The sequence below is a fragment of the Mobula hypostoma genome, chromosome X1 (genome assembly GCF_963921235.1).
Source record: "Mobula hypostoma chromosome X1, sMobHyp1.1, whole genome shotgun sequence".
Taxonomy (NCBI): Eukaryota; Metazoa; Chordata; class Chondrichthyes; order Myliobatiformes; family Myliobatidae; genus Mobula; species Mobula hypostoma.
Genome location: NC_086128.1, coordinates 57,787,808 through 57,806,030, shown reverse-complemented (window position 1 = coordinate 57,806,030; position 18,223 = coordinate 57,787,808). Strand labels below are relative to the sequence as shown.

Here is an 18,223-nt window from a genome sequence, read left to right as displayed (position 1 = left end):
TATATATATGATCAGAGAGAAAAAGAGTAGTTACATTAACTGAAAATATTGAATAAAAGATCTCCGGGTGTGTTCAAATTTAACTGAAGTATCATAAAGATTACTTCTGATTTTTTTCCAAATTTAGACACAGTATCGTTTGAGAGAACCAAAAAAACGTAGTTTGGGCATTAATCTCCTTCCAACATTGTAAAATACACCTTTTCGCCATTAAAGTAAGAAATGCAATCATTCTACGCGCTGAGGGGGATAAATTGCTAAAAGTTTTAGGTAATCCAAAGATAGCAGTGATAGGATGGGGAGAAATATCACTTTTCAAAACCTTGGAAATAATATTAAAAATGTCTTTCCAAAAAGTTTCCAGAGTAGAACAGGACCAAAACATATGGGTCAAGGAGGCTATCTCGCCATGACATCTATCACAAAGAGGGTTAATATGAGAGTAATAGCGAGCTAATTTATCTTTAGACGTGTGCTCTATGGACAACTTTAAATTGAATTAAGGAGTGTTTGGAACAGATAGAGGGAAGTATTAACTAGTTGTAAAATATAAACCTAGTCATCTGTCGGGATAGTAAGGCCCAATTCCTTTTCCCAGTCAGTCCTAATCTTATCAAATGGAGCTATCCTAAGTTCCATGATAGTATTATAAATAGTAGCCATTACACCTTTCTGACACAGGTTGAGGTTAATGATAGCGTCAAAAATATTAGCAGGGGGCAACGCTGGAAGGGAAGAAAGTATGGTATTTAGGAAATTTCTAACTTGCAAATATCTTTAAAAAAAATGTGTTCTTGGTAAATTGTATTTGTTAGATAATTGTTCAAAAGACATAAGGGAACCATCTGAAAATAAATCCAAAAACCGTGATATACCATTAGTCTTCCAAATTTGAAATTTGAAAGTAGAGGAGGGGAGAAAAAATATATTGCCAATAATAGGAATCGCTAGCACAAATTGATTAAGATCGAAAAATTTTTGGAATTGAAACCAAATACGTAAGGTATGTTTAACTATTGGGTTGCAAACCTGTTTATAGTGTTTCAAATCGGAAGGAAGAGAAGAACCTAATATAGAGCCAAGTGCATAGCCTTGAACAGAATGTAATTCCAAAAATACCCATTTAGGAATGGATAGTATATCTTGCAAGTAACCAAAATTTCATGTGTCAAATATTAATTGCCCAATAATAAAATCTGAAATTAGGTAATGCCATGCCTCCATCTCTCTTAGCTTTCTGTAGATGTATTCTACCCAATCTCGGGTTTTTATTTTGCCAAATAAATGAAGAGATTTTCGAGTCTACTTTATCAAAAAAGGATTTTGGAACAAAAATCGGTAATGCCTGAAATATATACAAGAATTTTGGCAGAATAAACATCTTAACAGCATTAATACAACCAGTCAAAGTTAAATAAAGTGGAGACCATTTAAAAGAAAGTTGTGTAATATGGTCAATTAAGGGTAAAAAATTAATCTTAAATAAATCCTTATGCTTACAGGTAATTTTAATCCCAAGGTATGAAAAATGATTATTAACCAATCTAAACGGCAGGTTCTGATATAAGGGAATTTGCTTATTAATAGGGAAGAGTTCACTCTTATTAAGATTTAATTTGTATCCTGAAAAAAGACTAAATTGTGCTAATAAATCTAAAGCTGCTGGAATAGATTTTTGAGGATTAGAAATATATAAAATTAAGTCATCAGCATAAAGTGATACTTTGTGAGACTTTAACCCACGAGTTATACCAATAATGTTAGGAGATTCTCGAATAGCAATTGCAAGAGGTTCTAATGCAATATCAAATAATAAAGGGCTAAGAGGACAACCTTGTCTGGTACCTTGAAAAAGAGGAAAATAAGGTGAGTTTAGAGTGTTAGTGCGAACTGAGGCCGTGGAAGAATGATATAACAGTTTGATCCAGGATATAAATTTTGGGCTGAAGTTAAACATTTCAAGCACCTTAAATAAGTAGGGCCATTCGACCCTATCAAAGGCTTTTTCAGCATCTAGGGAAATGACGCATTCAGGATCGTTTTGTGAAAGGGTATAGACAATATTTAAGAGTGTACGAATATTATAAAAAGAGTAGCGATTCTTAATAAAACCCATTTGGTCTTCCGAAATAATATAAGGAAGTGCTTTTTCTAGTCTATTTGCTAATAATTTAGAAAAAATCTTAGAGTCAACATTTAACAAGGATATTGGTCTATAAGATGCACATTGTGCAGGGTCTTTATCCTTCTTTAGTATTAAAGAGATTGATGCTCTATAAAAGGATTCTGGTAGTTTACCAAGTTTTAATGAGGCCTCCAGAATCCTGGATAACCAGGGGACTAATGAGGGTGCAAAAAATGTTAAAAATTCCACGGTAAACTCATCAAGGCCAGGAGCTTTCCCCGAATTCATAGTGAAAATAACATTCTTGATCTCATCAGTAGTAAAGGAAGATTCTAACATAGAAGATATATCATGTGTAATCTTAGGGAAATCTAAGTTATCTAAAAAGTCACACATGTTTAGAATCTCGTGGAGATTCTGATTGATATAAAAAGGAATAAAAATCAAAAAAAGATTGATTAATCTCAGCTTGATCAAATGTTAGTTGATCTTTTTGATTATAAATCTGATTAATTTGAAATTTAATGGAGTTAGTCTTCAACTGATTAGCCAACAGTTTACCAACTTTGTCATTATGTATATAAAATTCGCTTCTTGTCTTCATTAATTGATTTGCAATAGAGGACGAAAGTAATAAACTGTGTTCCATTTGAAGTTCAGTTCTTTGTTTATACAACTTCTCAGATGGAGCTGTAGCATATTTCTTATCTATTTCCTTAATCTTGTCCACAAGAGCAAGCTCTTCCTTTTTCAACCTTTTCCTCAACGCAGCAGAGTATGAAATGATCTGGCCACGAATATAAGCTTTAAAAGTATCCCAAAGAGTATTCATGGAAATATTGTCTGTACTGTTAGTTGTAAAAAAAAAATCAATCTGTTCATTCATAAAGTTAACAAAATCCAAGTACTGAAGTAACAGCGAATTAAAACGCCATTGTCTATTGTTTTGCGTACTAGCCAATAATTTAATAGAAAGCTTAAGTGGAGCATGGTCCGAAATGGTTATAGTATCATAGTCACACTTAACTACTGAAGAAATAAGACGAGAGTCAATAAAAAAATAATCAATTCTTGAGTAAGAGTGATGAACATGTAGAAAAAAAAAGAAGTCTTTTTCCTGGGGATGCAGAAGCCGCCAAATGTCCGTCAACCCCAAATCTGAGAGAAATGAATTAATCAAGTGTCCGTATGGGGGCCGAGCAGTCCAATAATGGGGATAAACAGGTATTAAAATCTCCGCCCCAGGTTATTGAAAACTCATTCAAATTTGGGAACAAATTAAATAACGAATTATAAAATTCTGGACAGTCCGAGTTTGGAGCATGAACGTTAACCAGAACTACCTTTTTATTAAAGAGTAATCCACTAACCAGTAAAAATCTACCATTCGGATCAGAGATAATATCCTGTTGCACAAATGTAATTGAGGGACCTATGAAAATAGAAACTCCTCGAATTTTGACATTGGAATTCGAATGGAAATGTTGATCCTTCCAGAACTTAAAAAAAATGTAGTCTGTCCCTCCTCTGCACATGGGTCTCTTGTAAAAATAGAATATGTGCTTTAAGTCTCCGGAATACTTAAAAATTTTTTTTCCTTTTAATTGATTAGGACCATTAGTATTCCAAGAGACAAAATTAATAGTAGATTCCATAATCCCTAAAGTCAATCCTCAAATAAGGGGAGGATTGACAATAGGTTTGACCCACGAACCCGGAAAGGGAACAGAGTAAACATGAGAAACCGAGAGAGAGGACGCGAAAAATACTTCAATAATGTAAGCGTAGCCCAAGAAGAAAAAAAACTAAAAAGTGAAGCCCCCCGCACCACCCCCACCCCAAAAGCCTAAAGCTAAATCTAAAAAAGACTAGCCAGATAGAAGCAAGCACTAAATATACCCCCATGACTTCCGATAGACGCTCAATAAAAAAGTGAATATATAAAAAGATCAGCTAAAGTTGTAAAACAGTAGAAAAGTAAAAAAAATCGAAAAGTACACTGATTAAAATGAAAACGATATAATACAAAGAAAAAATAGATATAAATAAAAAAAAACGTTGACATACAACAAACCTTATAATTAGGAAAGGAAAAGAAATATCTGCATAGACTAGGGAAAAAAATTACGAAGTTTAAGGCCTCCAGGTATGTGCGTAAAATGATGCTGTGGGAATGGCCACCCAGAATCCCCAGGGAAGAAGAAGGAATGACGCAGTTAAAAAAAGAATTTGGCAACCATATTAGTTAAACCGAAAAAAACATTTCTGCCCTCAGAGCAAAACAAAGACATTAAAACCCAACAGATTAACAGCCTCCAATCAGGCACTGATGATTTAATAGTGTGATTAGGATGTTGAAGGCGAATGTTGATCCAGGTAACTCTGGGCATCCGACGAAGAGTCGAAAAAATGGGAAGACCGATCAGACAATCGGATCCTCAAACGTGCAGGATATAGCAGCACAGGGTTTAAATCCATCTTGTAGAATTCCACCATCACAGATCTGTAACGAACACGTTGTCGCGAACCTGTTTGCTAAAATCCTCCACCAATCGAAAGCGGAGATCTGAGAAAATGATGTAGCCTTTAGGTCGAGCAAAACGAAGCAACTTTTCCTTGTCTTGAAAATAATGAAAACGTAAAATAACATGCCGAGGTTTGTCTGATTTAGACAAGTATAATGGGACTCTGTGAGCCCTATCCAATAGTGGTGATTGATCAGGAAACACGGTGGGAAATGAATCTTTTAAAAGTTGAGAGAAGAACTGAATAGGGTCTTCAGATTCGGCAGATTCCCTGAGTCCAATAATTCTTATATTTTGACGACACATTCCACATTCTAAATCAGAATTTTTAAAGGTAAGGAATTCAAGTTTTTTCTTCATTGTAGTAATTGTTTCTTCAAGTTTTCCAATTTTGAGTTCATTCTGTTGCGTATGAACTTGGAGATTAGATATAACAGTCTGATGTTCCGTGATATTTGTTTTCATATTATCAATTTCATTGACGATTCTCTCCAGTTTAGATGAAATCTCCGCACGGATCAAATCCGATATAGCTTGCATAGTTACCGCCGATTCAACCGGAGGGGGGTCGGTAGCTTTCGGTCTGACAGGAGGTTTGCCATTTTTCCCGTTCTTAGACATACCGGACCTTAAAAACATCTAAGTATATAATGACAATCCGCTGCAAGGTATTGTAAAGGTCGGTGCCTTAAAAGTTAGCTTAAATGTAGCTGATGATAAGATAAGGATCAGAGGTAATGGAGCGGATCTAGAACACGACCTCACTCCATGAGCACCACTGGAAGTCTCTGATCCTAGACTTCCCCACTATAGGAAACATTTGATAAGTTTCAATGAGATTTCCTCCCCTCCCCCCCCACCCCATAACTCTCCGCATATGTTAACCCTAAGGATCCTAAGGAGTTTGTACGTATGGATTTTGTATGTTCTGCTCGTGATTGCGTGGGTCTTCCCCAGGTGCTACGGTTTCCTCCCACATTCCAATGACGTACGGGTTAGAAGGTTAATTGGTTACAATGGTGTAATTGGGTGGGAAGGGCCTATTACTGTGCTAGATTTCTAAATTTAAAAATATAAATAGCATTTTGTACCATGTTAGTAGGGCACACTTTCAAGGCTTGTTTTGAAACCTGAAGCTCCCTTAGCAGATGTTGATCATATTCTGATTGGGAAGGGAACTGGAAGGCGCATCATAGTTTAAAGGGAGCAATCCTATGGTTAGAAAAGGTTGTTCCCCAACTGGATGAACGTTTTTAGTTTAACAAATGCTTGTGGTGTTGATTTTTGTTTCTGGTGTTCTCAGGAAGCGTGAAGAAGAGCGAAAAAGAGAGACTTTGACTAATCCCATGAAAATGAAGATGATCAGAGAAATGGTGAGTTGGTCTTCAAGTCTGTTGAACCTCTGTTGATCCTTTCATCTCTTGTATCTTCAAACATGCAACCAGCAATTAGTGCCTTTTAACTGGAGGCTGAATATAGTTCTCATTTACTTTTAAACATGAGATTCTGCAAATACTGAAATCAGTGTTCATGCTGTCAGGTTGGAGGTTACCCAGATGGAATATGAGGTGTTGCTGCTCCTCCAACCTGAGGGTGGTTTCATCATGGCAGTCGAGGAGGTCATAGAACCTACATGTCAGAGTGAGAATGGGGACTGGAATTAAAATGGTTGGCCGCCAGGAAATCCTGCTTGTTGCGGAAGGAGTAAAGGTGCTCGTCCACCTTTGGTCCCCACCTGCCATCCAGTTCTCACCTGTGGCTCCAAGTAACTGTTTATATTTGACAGTGGCCACACCCCAGTACACCACATTGACATGCAGGCTAAACCAGTTGAGGGTAGCCAAGAACCTCTCATCCTGGTGAGATGGAGAACTGCCTACCCCTGCATGCGAAGCCAGTCCCGGCAGACTGGGCAGATGAGATCAACTACAAGATCCAATGGCCAAGAAGGCGGTGCTGCAATGCTTTTTGGAGAGCAAAGAACATGATAAGGCACAGACTGCGGCATGGCTATCCACTGCAGCCAAGGAAGACTCCAGTTGTGACGATTTTTTGTACCATTGGGCCAAGATTTTTGAGCCAGTACAACATTTTTTTCACTATAAAACTGCTCCCGTACAGGTTTACATTGTTGTTGGAAACGACAGACAACCAACACAAATGTACTTGACAAAGCAGTCTCCCAATCTATGCCAGGTTTCACTGATGTAGAGGAAGCAGCACCGGATACAGTAGATGACCCAGCAGACTCACAGGTGAAGTGTTACCTCACCTGGAAGGACTGTTTAGGCCTTGAATGGAGGTGAGAGAGAAGGTAAATGAGCTGGTGATCAGTTACTTTTGCTAAACAATGGTGGCTCCCAAATTTCCATTACATTGATTTAATCTTGTTCTCTGTATCAAACAAATCCCCATTGATCTAGAATTTAATTCCTGATTCCTTCACTTGTTCAGAACAGGATGGAGTACTTCATTGCATATCCATAATTAAGCCACTAATTTTGCAAGAGACAAGAGATAAATGTATTTGCCATAAACACAGATTCTGCAGATGCTTGAGACCCAGAGCGACACACACAAAATTCTGGTGGAACTCAGCAGGTCAGTCAGCATCTATGGAGAAGAATAAACAGTTGACATTTGGGGCCAAGATCCTTCATCAGGTCTCTTTTATGACTAATAACCTGTCATGTTGTGAATAAAAATTGCTAAAAGTATACGGTCTGAAATCCTAGAAGTGAAAGTTTACTCCAAATCAAAAATTTCTTTATTTGACCTCTTAATCAACGGTATCTACATAAATTTTCTATTGTGAATTGTTGCAGATAGAGAAGTAAATTTTCATAGATTCAAAGAGCACTGCAGCACATGAACATGCCCTTTGGCCCATCTAGTCCATGCCAAACTATTATTCTGCCTACTCCCATCCACCTGCACCGTTCGTGTTAATATTTACCTCTCATAAATGTCACTTCACTCTTCAAGAAGGGAGAGAGGCAGAAGAAAATAAATTATAGGCCTGTTAGTCTGACCTTTGGTTGAGAAGATATTGGAGTCACTTGTTAACAATGTGGTTTCAGGGTACTTGGAGGCACATGATAAAATAGGCCAAAGTCAGCAGTAAGGGAAAATTCTTGCCTGACAAATCTGTTGAGATTCTTTGGAAAAAAATAACAAGCAGGATAGACAAAGGAGAATCGGTTCGTGTTGTGTACTTGGATTTTCAGAAGGCCTTTGACAAAGTGCCACACATGAAACTACTTCACAAGTTAAGAGCCCTTGATATTACAGGAAAGATTCTAGCCTGGATAGATCATTAGCTGATTGACAGGAGGCAAAAAATGGGAATAAAGGGGCCTTTTCTGGTTGGCTGCCAGTGACTAGTGGTGTTCTGCAGGGGTCGGTTTTGGGACTGTTTTTTTACATTGTATGTCAGTGATTTGGGTGACGGAACTGATGGCTTTGTGACGAAGTTTGCAGACAATACAAAGATCGGTGGAGGGGCAGGTAATATTGAGGAAGTAGAGAGGCTTCAGAAAGACGTGGACAGATCAGGAGAATGGGCAAAGAAATAGCAGCTGGAATACAGTGTCGATAAGTGTATGATTATGCACTTTGGTAGAAGGAATAAACACGTAGACTATTTTCTAAATGGGGAGAAAATTGAAAACTCTGAGGTGCAAAGGGACTTGGGAGTCTTCGTGCAAGATACCCTAATTATTGGCCAGTATGCAAAATAATAGACAATGGCATTTTAATCCACTGTTGCTTCAGGACTTGGATTTTGTTAACTTTATGAATGAACAGATTAATTTTTTTTTACAATTAACAGTACAGACGATATTTCCATGAATACTCTTTGGGATACTTTTAAAGCTTTAATTTACAGGCTGAGTTGGTGGTGAGGAAGACAAATGCAATGTTAGCATTCATTTCGAAAGGACTAGAATGTAAAAGCAAGGATGTAATATTGAGGCTTTCTTTATAAGATGCTGGTGAGGCCTCACTTGGAGTATTACAGACCCCGGCCTGTCACTCTACATATAAAAACAACCTTTTTCTTTCTTTCAAAAGCTGAAGAAGAACCTGGATAAAATAGAAAAGAAGAAGAAAAAGGACAAGAAGAAGAAGCACAAGAGACATCGGCAGTCAAGTTCCAGTGACAATGGGCATCGTAAAGCAAAGTACAGTATACTAGCCAATAAGGTTGGCACCAACTAGAGAACTGTGTCCATTCTTGGGCAGTGCACATTGGAAAGGCTTTGCATTGTACGAAAGGATTGTGCAGATTATCCCCAGTGGCAGAAAGATCAGTAATCAGAGTGTAGCAATTAGTGTAATGCTATTACAGTGTCAACAGCCTGAGTTCAATTCCCGCTGCTGTCTGGAGTTTATACATTATCCTCTTAACCGTGTGGGTTTCCTCTGGGTGTTGTGGTTTCCTTCCACGGTCCAAAGATGTTCTGGTTAATTGGTTACATGGGTATAATTGAGCAGTGTTGCCTAACCCTTCCCAACCACATCAAAACCATTTTTCTTTCCATGTGCCTATTTAAATATCCCTAATGTATTTGCCACCTCCACCACTACCTGTGCCTCTGCTTTCCATTCACATAACACTGTGTAAAATAACTTAAAATAACTTCCCTCTGGCATCTCTCTTATACTTTTCTCAATCACCTTAAAATGATGCCCTCTTGCTGCGCTGGCTATCTACTCTACGCCTCTTATCATCTTATACACCTCTATCAAGTCGCTTCAGTTATGCTCAATATCTATCTACAAATCCGTATGCTTAATGAAACAATGCAGGTTATCTGTAAATTACTGCAGTGTTATCTTGTGGCAGTTTGGTGGGGTGGGCAAAATTGATTGTCACTTTTCCTACATTATTCTATGCCTGTATTTTAGAAGTACTCCATTAAGTAACTTTTTGACACCTGTTTTGGGCAAGTGATATGCTGTACAATTAAGTTTTCTTACTGGCCTCACATGACAGGCTAAGAAAAGTAAATTAGAAACCTTGCCCTTGATTGCTATCCCATGATGTATGAATCAGAATCAGGTTTAATATTCGCTGATCAATGTTGTGAAATTTTTGTTTTGCAGCAGCAGTACATTGCAGTATATAATTTTAAAAACTATAAATTATAATAAGACATATATTTTAAAAAATTAAATGAAATAAGTAGTGCAAAAAGAGAACAAAAATAGAGGTAGTATACATGGGTTCATTGTCCATTAAGAAATCTTATGGAGGAGGGGAAGAAACTGTTCCTAAAACAGTGTGCATCTTCAGGCTCCTGTGGTGTACCATCTCCTCGATGGTAGCAATGAGAAGAGGGCATGTCCTGGGTGATGAGCGCCCTTAATGATGGATGCCACCTTTTTGAGGCATCACCTTTTGAAGAAGTCTTCGATGGTGGGGAGACTAATGGCCATGATGGAGCTGGCTGAGTTTGCAAGCTTTTACAACTGTTTCCAATCCTGTGCTGTTGCTGCTCCGTATCAGGCAGTGATGAAACAATATTGGTGTTGGAATAATATCAGGGAGAATGTTTTGGTTGGAGCCCATGATTTCAAGTAAAGTTTCATTTTCAAATATATAGAAAAGAACATAGTTTAAAAGTCTGGTTAGGGATTTCAAGATCAATTCACTTGATGTTATATCAGAATCTTCAGGAGAGGAAGGGGGAAAATTGAGGATGAAGAAGAGATTTTTTGTAGCTCTCAAGTTTATTATTTGTACACTCTTTGGTCAATATTTATGATCCAGTTAATGTGGAGTGAATGATCAAGTGCGAGAGGTTTCACTACCAATCCATATGTAGCACCACATGCATTTTGTGTTCGTCCCTGTTGCCAGTGAAAGAATGTTGTTGGATATATAATGACAGGGATGATGACTCACTTGAAAGGAAATTGAAAGAAAATGTGTCAGTTTATCAGAAGACTTTAATTTGGGCACATTTGCACTGAATCAATGCAGTTGTATTCCTTTATTCTGAAACAATATAAACGTTTGTTTATTAACTATTTCAGAAAGCGTGAAAAGAGTACAAGTCCTTCATCCACCTTGGTCCAGAAGAAAATCCCTGGGTATGGTTTGAAGGTTTGTCTTCATGAGTCTTTGCTGTTTCTAAAATGATTAACCTTCCTCTAAAGTGTGTCAGGAAATACAGATAATTGCTAATGAAAAACTTCCAAGTCTCTCATTGTAAATAGTTCATCGTCTTTGTATTATTTCAGCTAACCGGGCAAGGTTACTTTTCCTGGCCACTTTAAATATTGAGAATGGATTCAACACGAAAATTGTGCTGTTCATTCTTGTCTCTAGTTGCACTTTTATGTGTAACTAAAGCTCTTTAATAAGACACAGTAGTTGAATTTCCTGGTATATTAAATGGTTTTTAAGATTGAGAAGCACAGACAGAGTAGACAGTCAGGAGTTTGACGTTCTCCCTATGATCACATCTGTTTCCTCTGGATACTCCAGTTTGCTCCCACATTCCAAAGACGGGTTAAGGTTAGTGAGTCGTAGGCATACTGTGTTGGCAGTGGAGGCATGGCAACACTTGCAGATTGCTCAGCACAATCCTCACTGATTTGACACAAACATTTCATTGTGTCAATGTACATGCAACAAGGGAAGGTAATCTTAGAATCTTTTCCCTAGAACGGAAGTGCAAAATACCAGAGGACATGCTTTTAAGTTTAGAGAGAGGAAGTTTAAAGGTGATGTGAGGAGCAAGTTTTGTTTTTAACCTAAAGGATGGTAGGTGTCCAGAATGGGTTACCGGGGTAGCAGTGGAAGCTGGCAGTTTAGTGCAGTTTGAGGCTTTCTTTAGATAGATACTAGGCAACAGGGTGACCTGTTGGGGCACCCTTTGAGAGATGGGTAGTGCAGCCTAATGTGATAAGAATGAACATTAAATTTTCTTGAATGCTATTGGTATCACTTTGCTTTGGAAACTGAAGTAGAAAACCTCAGTTTATTAAAGAAGAACAACGCGTAGCAAAGCAAATATAGCTCCTTCTCGTTTAACAAAGGACACTTTTGATGGCATCATTTCTGGTTTATCTGCCAGCCTTGTGCCTCTCGTTGTCATTCTGGAGACGTGCAGCCCTTTCATCCCCCGTCTCTTCAGCTCTTCTGCTGTTTGTTGTTTGTCTCTGATCCTGGAGACGTGCATGCCTCTCCTCCTCTGTCTCTTCTTCTCTCATCTTTTTTTGTCCTGACTCTTTGATCCTGGAGTCGCGCGGCCCCGGCCTCATCCGATTCTTGTTCTGTCCCTCTCCTTGCCGCTTCCCGACGACGTTTGACATCATCTCTTGACCATAATGTCCCCCTTCCCTTTCCACGCGGCATGATTAGCCTGACCATATTTTTTTTACCCTAATGCTGGATAGAAGATGCGAAGCACTAACACCAAAGAATGCTGATTATTCTTGATGATGTGGTTGGCGCTCTCCTAAATGGACGTGATATAGTCACTGCTGTCCTTTGACTGCAGCAAAGTGGGTGTCTCGAAGTACATCATTACAATAAGATTTAATTATCTCTTATTGATGGGTGGCAGTTAGATTTGTCCCAATCCTGCACATGCTGATGGTGATTAGCAAAATATGACCCCTCCAAATAGAGCTGCCCTGCCCTTTTGATCCAGTAGGTGTCGCTGCTGAGGCTAGCCATGTGCATGCATCGGGCTGTTGCGTCCTGATTTCCATGATGGCGGGTCGGCTCTCGGGTGAAAGAGCCTGTTGATTTTTGTGTATGAGCAATCTTATATGAATATATAACCCTGAACTTTGCCTGCATTCTGTAAGTTAGCGCATTTTAATTCGACTTAGCCAAAAAAAGTGCCGCTGTAATGCACTGTTTGTGCTAATTGGAGGTCACCGACAGACAGACAGCATGAGAGTTTTAGTAGTACATAGATATGAATTTGAAGGGAACAGAAGGAAATGGATGATACACAGGTAGAGGGCATTTAGTACAAATTGGTGTCAGGATTGGCATTCATATAAATAATCAGCAAAAAAAAGCAATCGATTCAAGTAGTGCAATTATGTTATTCAGTTTACTTTTGTTCCATCTGCCACTTTAAGTTTTGTCTTTAGATACAGTAACTTCATAGCTTCATATGTAGCCTTCGCATCATAATTCAGCATGTGTTTTAGTGATTATTAATGTTAATCATAGAGTGCAGAATACAGAAACTGGCCATTCAGCGCAATATGTTCATGCTGGCACTTAATGCTCCATTCAACCCACCATCCATTTTTCCTAATCTGTTGGCTCTGTTTCTTTTTCATATGCACATTTGCCCCATACATCAGTGTACTTTGTTCCTGCGGTGGTGAGTTCCTTGCTCTCAATAATGCACGTGGAAATTTCTTCTGAATCCTTTGATTTCTTTGTGGCTCTCTTAATAATGACATTTCCCCCTCAGGTGGAACTATTTTCTTTGCATCAGTATGATTGAAATCCTTTATATTGTCAAAGATGACTTTTAGGTCACCACTTATCTTTCTAATTCAGAATAAAGAAAATGATGAAATGCTACATTTTAAAAAAAGGGAAATTCATATTCCGTCTGGGTAGCCTCTGACCTGATGGGATGAACATTGATTTAGAACCATAGAACACTACAGCACAGAAAACAGTCCATTCGGCCCTTCTAGTCTGTGCAGAAACTTTATTCTGTTTGTCCCATTGACCTGCACCCAGTCCATAACCCTTCAGACCTCTCCCATCCATGTACCTATCCAGTTTGTTCTTAAAACTTGAGAGTGAGCCCGCATTTACCATGTCAGATGGCAGCTCGTTCCACACTCCCACCACTCTTCACCACAGTGAAGATGTTCCCCCTAAATCTTTCCCCTTTCACCCTAAAGCCATGTCCTCGCATGTTTATCTCTCCTAATCTAAGTGGAAAGAGCCTACTCGCATTTACTCTGTCTATACCTCTCATTATTTTTTAAACCTCTATCAAATCTCCCCTCATTCTTCTACACTCCAGGGAATAAAGTCCCAACCTGTTCAATTTTTCCCTGTAACTCAACTCCTGAAGACCTGGCAACGTCCTAGTAAATCTTCTCTGCACTCTTTCAACCTTACTGATATCCTTCCTATAGTTAGGTGACCAGAACTGCACACAATATTCCAAATTTGGCCTCACCAATGTCTTATACAACCTGGCCATAACATCCCAACTCCTATACTCAATACTTTGGTTTATGAATGCCAGGATGCCAAAAGCCTTCTTTACCACCCTGTCCACCTGTGACGCCACTTTCAGGGAATTATGTATCTGAACTCCCAGATCCCTTTGTTCCTCCACACTCCTCAGTGCCTTACCATTTACTGTGTATGTCCTACTTTGATCTGTCCTTCCAAAATGCAACACCTCATACTTGTCTACATTAAATTCCATCTGCCATTTTCTAGCCCATTTTTCCAGCTGGTCCAGATCCCTCTGCAAGCTTTGAAAGCCTTCCTCGCCGTCCACAATGCCTCCAGTCTTAGTGTCATCAGCAAACTTGCTGATCCAATTTTCCACATATTCATCTAGATCATTGATATAGACAACAAACAACAATGGTCCCAGCACAGATCCCTGAGGCACACCACTAGTCATAGGCCTCCAGTCTGAGAAGCAATCATCCACTACCACTCTCTGTCTTCTCCCACACAGCCAGTTTCGAATCCAGTTTACTACCTCTTCTTGGATACCAAGTGTCTGAACCTTCTGAACTAACCTCCCACATGGGACCTTGTCAAAGGCTTTACTAAAGTCCACGTAGACAACATCCACAGCCTTTCCCTCATCTATTTCCTTTGTAACCTCCTCAAAAAAAAACTCTACAAGATTCGTTAAACACGATCTACCACGCACAAAGCCATGCTGACTATCCTTAATCCGCCCATGGCTGTCCAATAACTTGTATATCTGATCTCTCAGAACACCTTCCAATAATTTACCTACTATTGATGTTAGGCTCACTGGTCTGTAATTGCCTGGTTTACTTTTAGAGCCTTTTTTAAACAACGGAACAACATGAGCCACCCTCCAGTCCTCCGGCACTGCACCGGTGGCTAAGGATATTTTAAATATTTCTGCCAGGACCCCTGCAATTTCTACACTAGTCTCTCTCAATGTCCGAGGAAATATCCTGTCAGGCCAGGGGATTTATCTACCTTTATTCGCTGTAAGGCAGCAAGCACCTCCTCCTCTTTAATCTCTATATGTTCCATGACACTACTGCTTGTTTCCCTTCCTTCCATTACACTCTGCCAGTTTCCTGAGTAAATACTGACGAAAAAGAACTGTTTAAGGTCTCCCCCATCTCGTGAGGCTCCACACATAGATGACCACACTAATCTTCTAGGGGACCAATTTTGTCCCTTACTATCCTTTTACTCTTAGTATACTTGTATTAACCCTTCGGGTTTACCTTCACATTATCTGCCTAGGCAACCTCATGTCTTCTTTTTGCCTTCCTGATTTCCTCCTTTAGTATTTTCTTATATTTTCTATACTCTTCAAGTACCTCACTTGTTCCTTGTTGCCTATACCTGCTATACACCTCTCTCTTTTTCTTAACCGGATGGCCAATATCCCTTGAAAACCAAGGTTCCCTATGCCTGTTAACTTTGCCTTTAACCCTGGCAGGAACATACAAATTCTGCACTCTCAAAATTTCGCCTTTGAAGGCCTTCCACTTACTGAACACATCCTTGCCAGAAAACAACTTATCCCAGTCCACTCTTCCTAGATCCTTTGTCATCTCCACAAAATTGGCCTTTCTCCAATTTAGAACCTCAACTCGAGGACCAGATCTATCTTTATCTATAATTAACTTGAAACTAATGACATTATGGTCACTGGACCCAAAATATTCGCCTACACATACTTCTGACACCTGACCTGTCTGGTTCCCTAACAGGAGATCAAGTGTTGCATCCTCTCTCATTGGTACTTCTACATATTGATTTAGAAAACTTTCTTGAACACATTTGATAAACTCCAAGCCATCCAGCCCCTTCACAGTGTGGGAGTCCCAGACAATATGTGGAAAGTTAAAATCCCCTACTATTACAACTTTCTGTTTCTTACATTGGTCTGCTATCTCTCTACAGATTTGCTCCCCCAATTCTCTCTGACTATTGGGCGGTCTATAATACAACCCTTTTACTGTGGTCACACCTTTCCCATTCCACAGCTCCACCCATATGGCCTCTGTAGACTAGCCCCCTAGGCTGTCCTGTCTATGCACAGCTGTGATATTTTCCCTGACTAGTAATGCCACTCCTCCCCCTTTCATCCCTCCCCCTCTATCACGTCTGAAACAATGGAACCCCAGAACATTAATAGTCATAGTCATACTTTATTGATCCCGGGGGAAATTGGTTTTCGTTACAGTTGCACCATAAATAATAAATAGTAATAGAACCATAAATAGTTGAATAGTAATATGTAAATTATGCCAGTAAATTATGAAATAAGTCCAGGACCAGCCTATCGGCTCAGGGTGTCTGACCCTCCAAGGGAGGAGTTGTAAAGTTTGATGGCCACAGGCAGGAATGACTTCCTATGACGCTCTGTGCTGCATCTCGGAGGAATGAGTCTCTGGCTGAATGTACTCCTGTGCCCACCCAGCACATTATGTAGTGGGTGGGAGACGTTGACCAAGATGGCATGCAACTTAGATATCATCCTCTTTTCAGACACCACCGTGAGAGAGCCTAGTTCCATCCCCACAACATCACTGGCCTTATGAATGAGTTTGTTGATTCTGTTGGTGTCTGCTACCCTCAGCCTGCTGCCCCAGCACACAACAGCGAACATCATAGCACTGGCCACCACAGACTCTTAGAACATCCTCAGCATCGTCCGGCAGATGTTAAAGGACCTCAGTCTCCTCAGGAAATAGAGACGGCTCTGACCCTTCTTGTAGACAGCCTCAGTGTTCTTAGACCAGTCCAGTTTATTGTCAATTCGTATCCCCAGGTATTTGTAATCCTCCACCATGTCCACACTGACCCCCTGGATGGAAACAGGGGTCACTGGTATCTTAGCTTTCCCCAGGTCTACCACCAGCTCCTTAGTCTTTTTCACATTAAGCTGCAGATAATTCTGCTCACACCATGTGACAAAGTTTCCTACCGTAGCCCTGTGCTCAGCCTCATCTCCCTTGCTGATGCATCCAACTATGGCAGAGACATCCGAAAACTTCTGAGATGACAAGACTCTGTGCAGTAGTCTGCCAGTCCTGCCCTTCCTGCAACCAAGTCTCACTAATAGCAACAATGTTGTAATTCCACGTGCTAATCCATGCCCTGAGCTCATATGCCTTTCCTACAATACTCCTTGCATTGAAATAGATGCACCTGAGAACGTTTCTGTCTTGTACAAATCTTTGATTTCTGTCTATACTTGCAGTTCTCGCATGACCTTTATCCTTCTCCACCTCACTATCTGCTCTAACACTCTGGTTCCCCTCCCCCTGCAAATCTAGTTTAAACCCCCCGGAGCAGCACAAGCAAACCTTCCTGCAAGGATGTTAGTCCCCCTCCAGTTCAGGTGCAACCCGTCCCGTCGGAACAGGTCCCACCTTCCCTGGAACAAGGCCCAATTGTCCAGAAACATGAAGCCCTCCCTCCTGCACCAACTCCTTAGCCACGTATTTAGCTGCATTATCTTCCTATTTCTAGCCTCACTAGCACGTGGCACGGGTAGCAATCCTGAGATTGCAACCCTGGGGGTCCTGTCCTTCAACTTTGCACCTAACTCCATAAACTCTGTTTGCAGAACCTCCTCCTTCTTCCTATCCACGTCATTGGTCCCTACATGGACCACGACATCTGGCTGCAACTTCCGGTAATTTCTCACTTTTCCTCCTTCCTCTTTCCACTTCCCATTCTGGTTACTTTCTTACCCCTTCTCACCAGCCCATCACCTGCCTCTGGTTTCCCTCTGCCTTCCCTTTCTTTCATGGCCCACTCTCCTCTTCTATTAGATTCTTTCTTCCACCTATCACCTCCCAGCTTCTTAACTCATTCCTCCTCCCCAACGCACCCACCTTCCCCCTCACCTGGTTTCATTTATCTCTTGCCAACTTGTACTCCTTCCTCTCCCCCCCCCCTTTTTATTCTGGTTTCTGCCCCTTCCTTTCCAGTACTGATGAAGGGTCTCGGACCAAAATATCAACTGCCATAGATTCCCTTCCATAGATGCTGCCTGACTTGATGAGTTCCTCCAGCATTTTGCGTGTGTACTTAAGATGTCCAGCATTTGCAGAATCTCTTGTTTTTTTATGAAATTCAGTTGCACTGTCTCTTTCAAAGAGCAATCTTATTAATTGTGGCGCAAGGCTGTTTCGTAGAATCATACAGCACAGAAACATCTTGAACGAGGGTCTCGGCCCAACTGTCGACTGTTTATTCATTTCCATAGATGCTGCTTGATCTGTGGAATTCCTCCAGCATTTTGGATGTGTTCCTCTGTGTTCTTGCCAGCCATCATACTCAGATGGCTAAAGTACCGACTGTTTATTTCCCTCTCTAGAT

The 18,223-nt window shown here is 40.1% G+C and overlaps 1 protein-coding gene across 2 annotated transcripts in view; it reads left to right on the top strand.

The window, feature by feature from the left end:
• Window positions 1–18,223, top strand: part of cwc25 (CWC25 spliceosome associated protein homolog) — a 71,314-nt gene that overhangs the window by 21,938 nt on the left and 31,153 nt on the right. For both annotated transcript variants that reach the window (XM_063038086.1, XM_063038085.1), the window contains exons 4-6: window positions 5,954–6,023; window positions 8,725–8,834; window positions 10,693–10,762. In XM_063038086.1, the coding sequence (XP_062894156.1) occupies window positions 5,954–6,023; window positions 8,725–8,834; window positions 10,693–10,762 (250 nt within the window). The remainder of the gene's footprint in view (window positions 1–5,953; window positions 6,024–8,724; window positions 8,835–10,692; window positions 10,763–18,223) is intronic.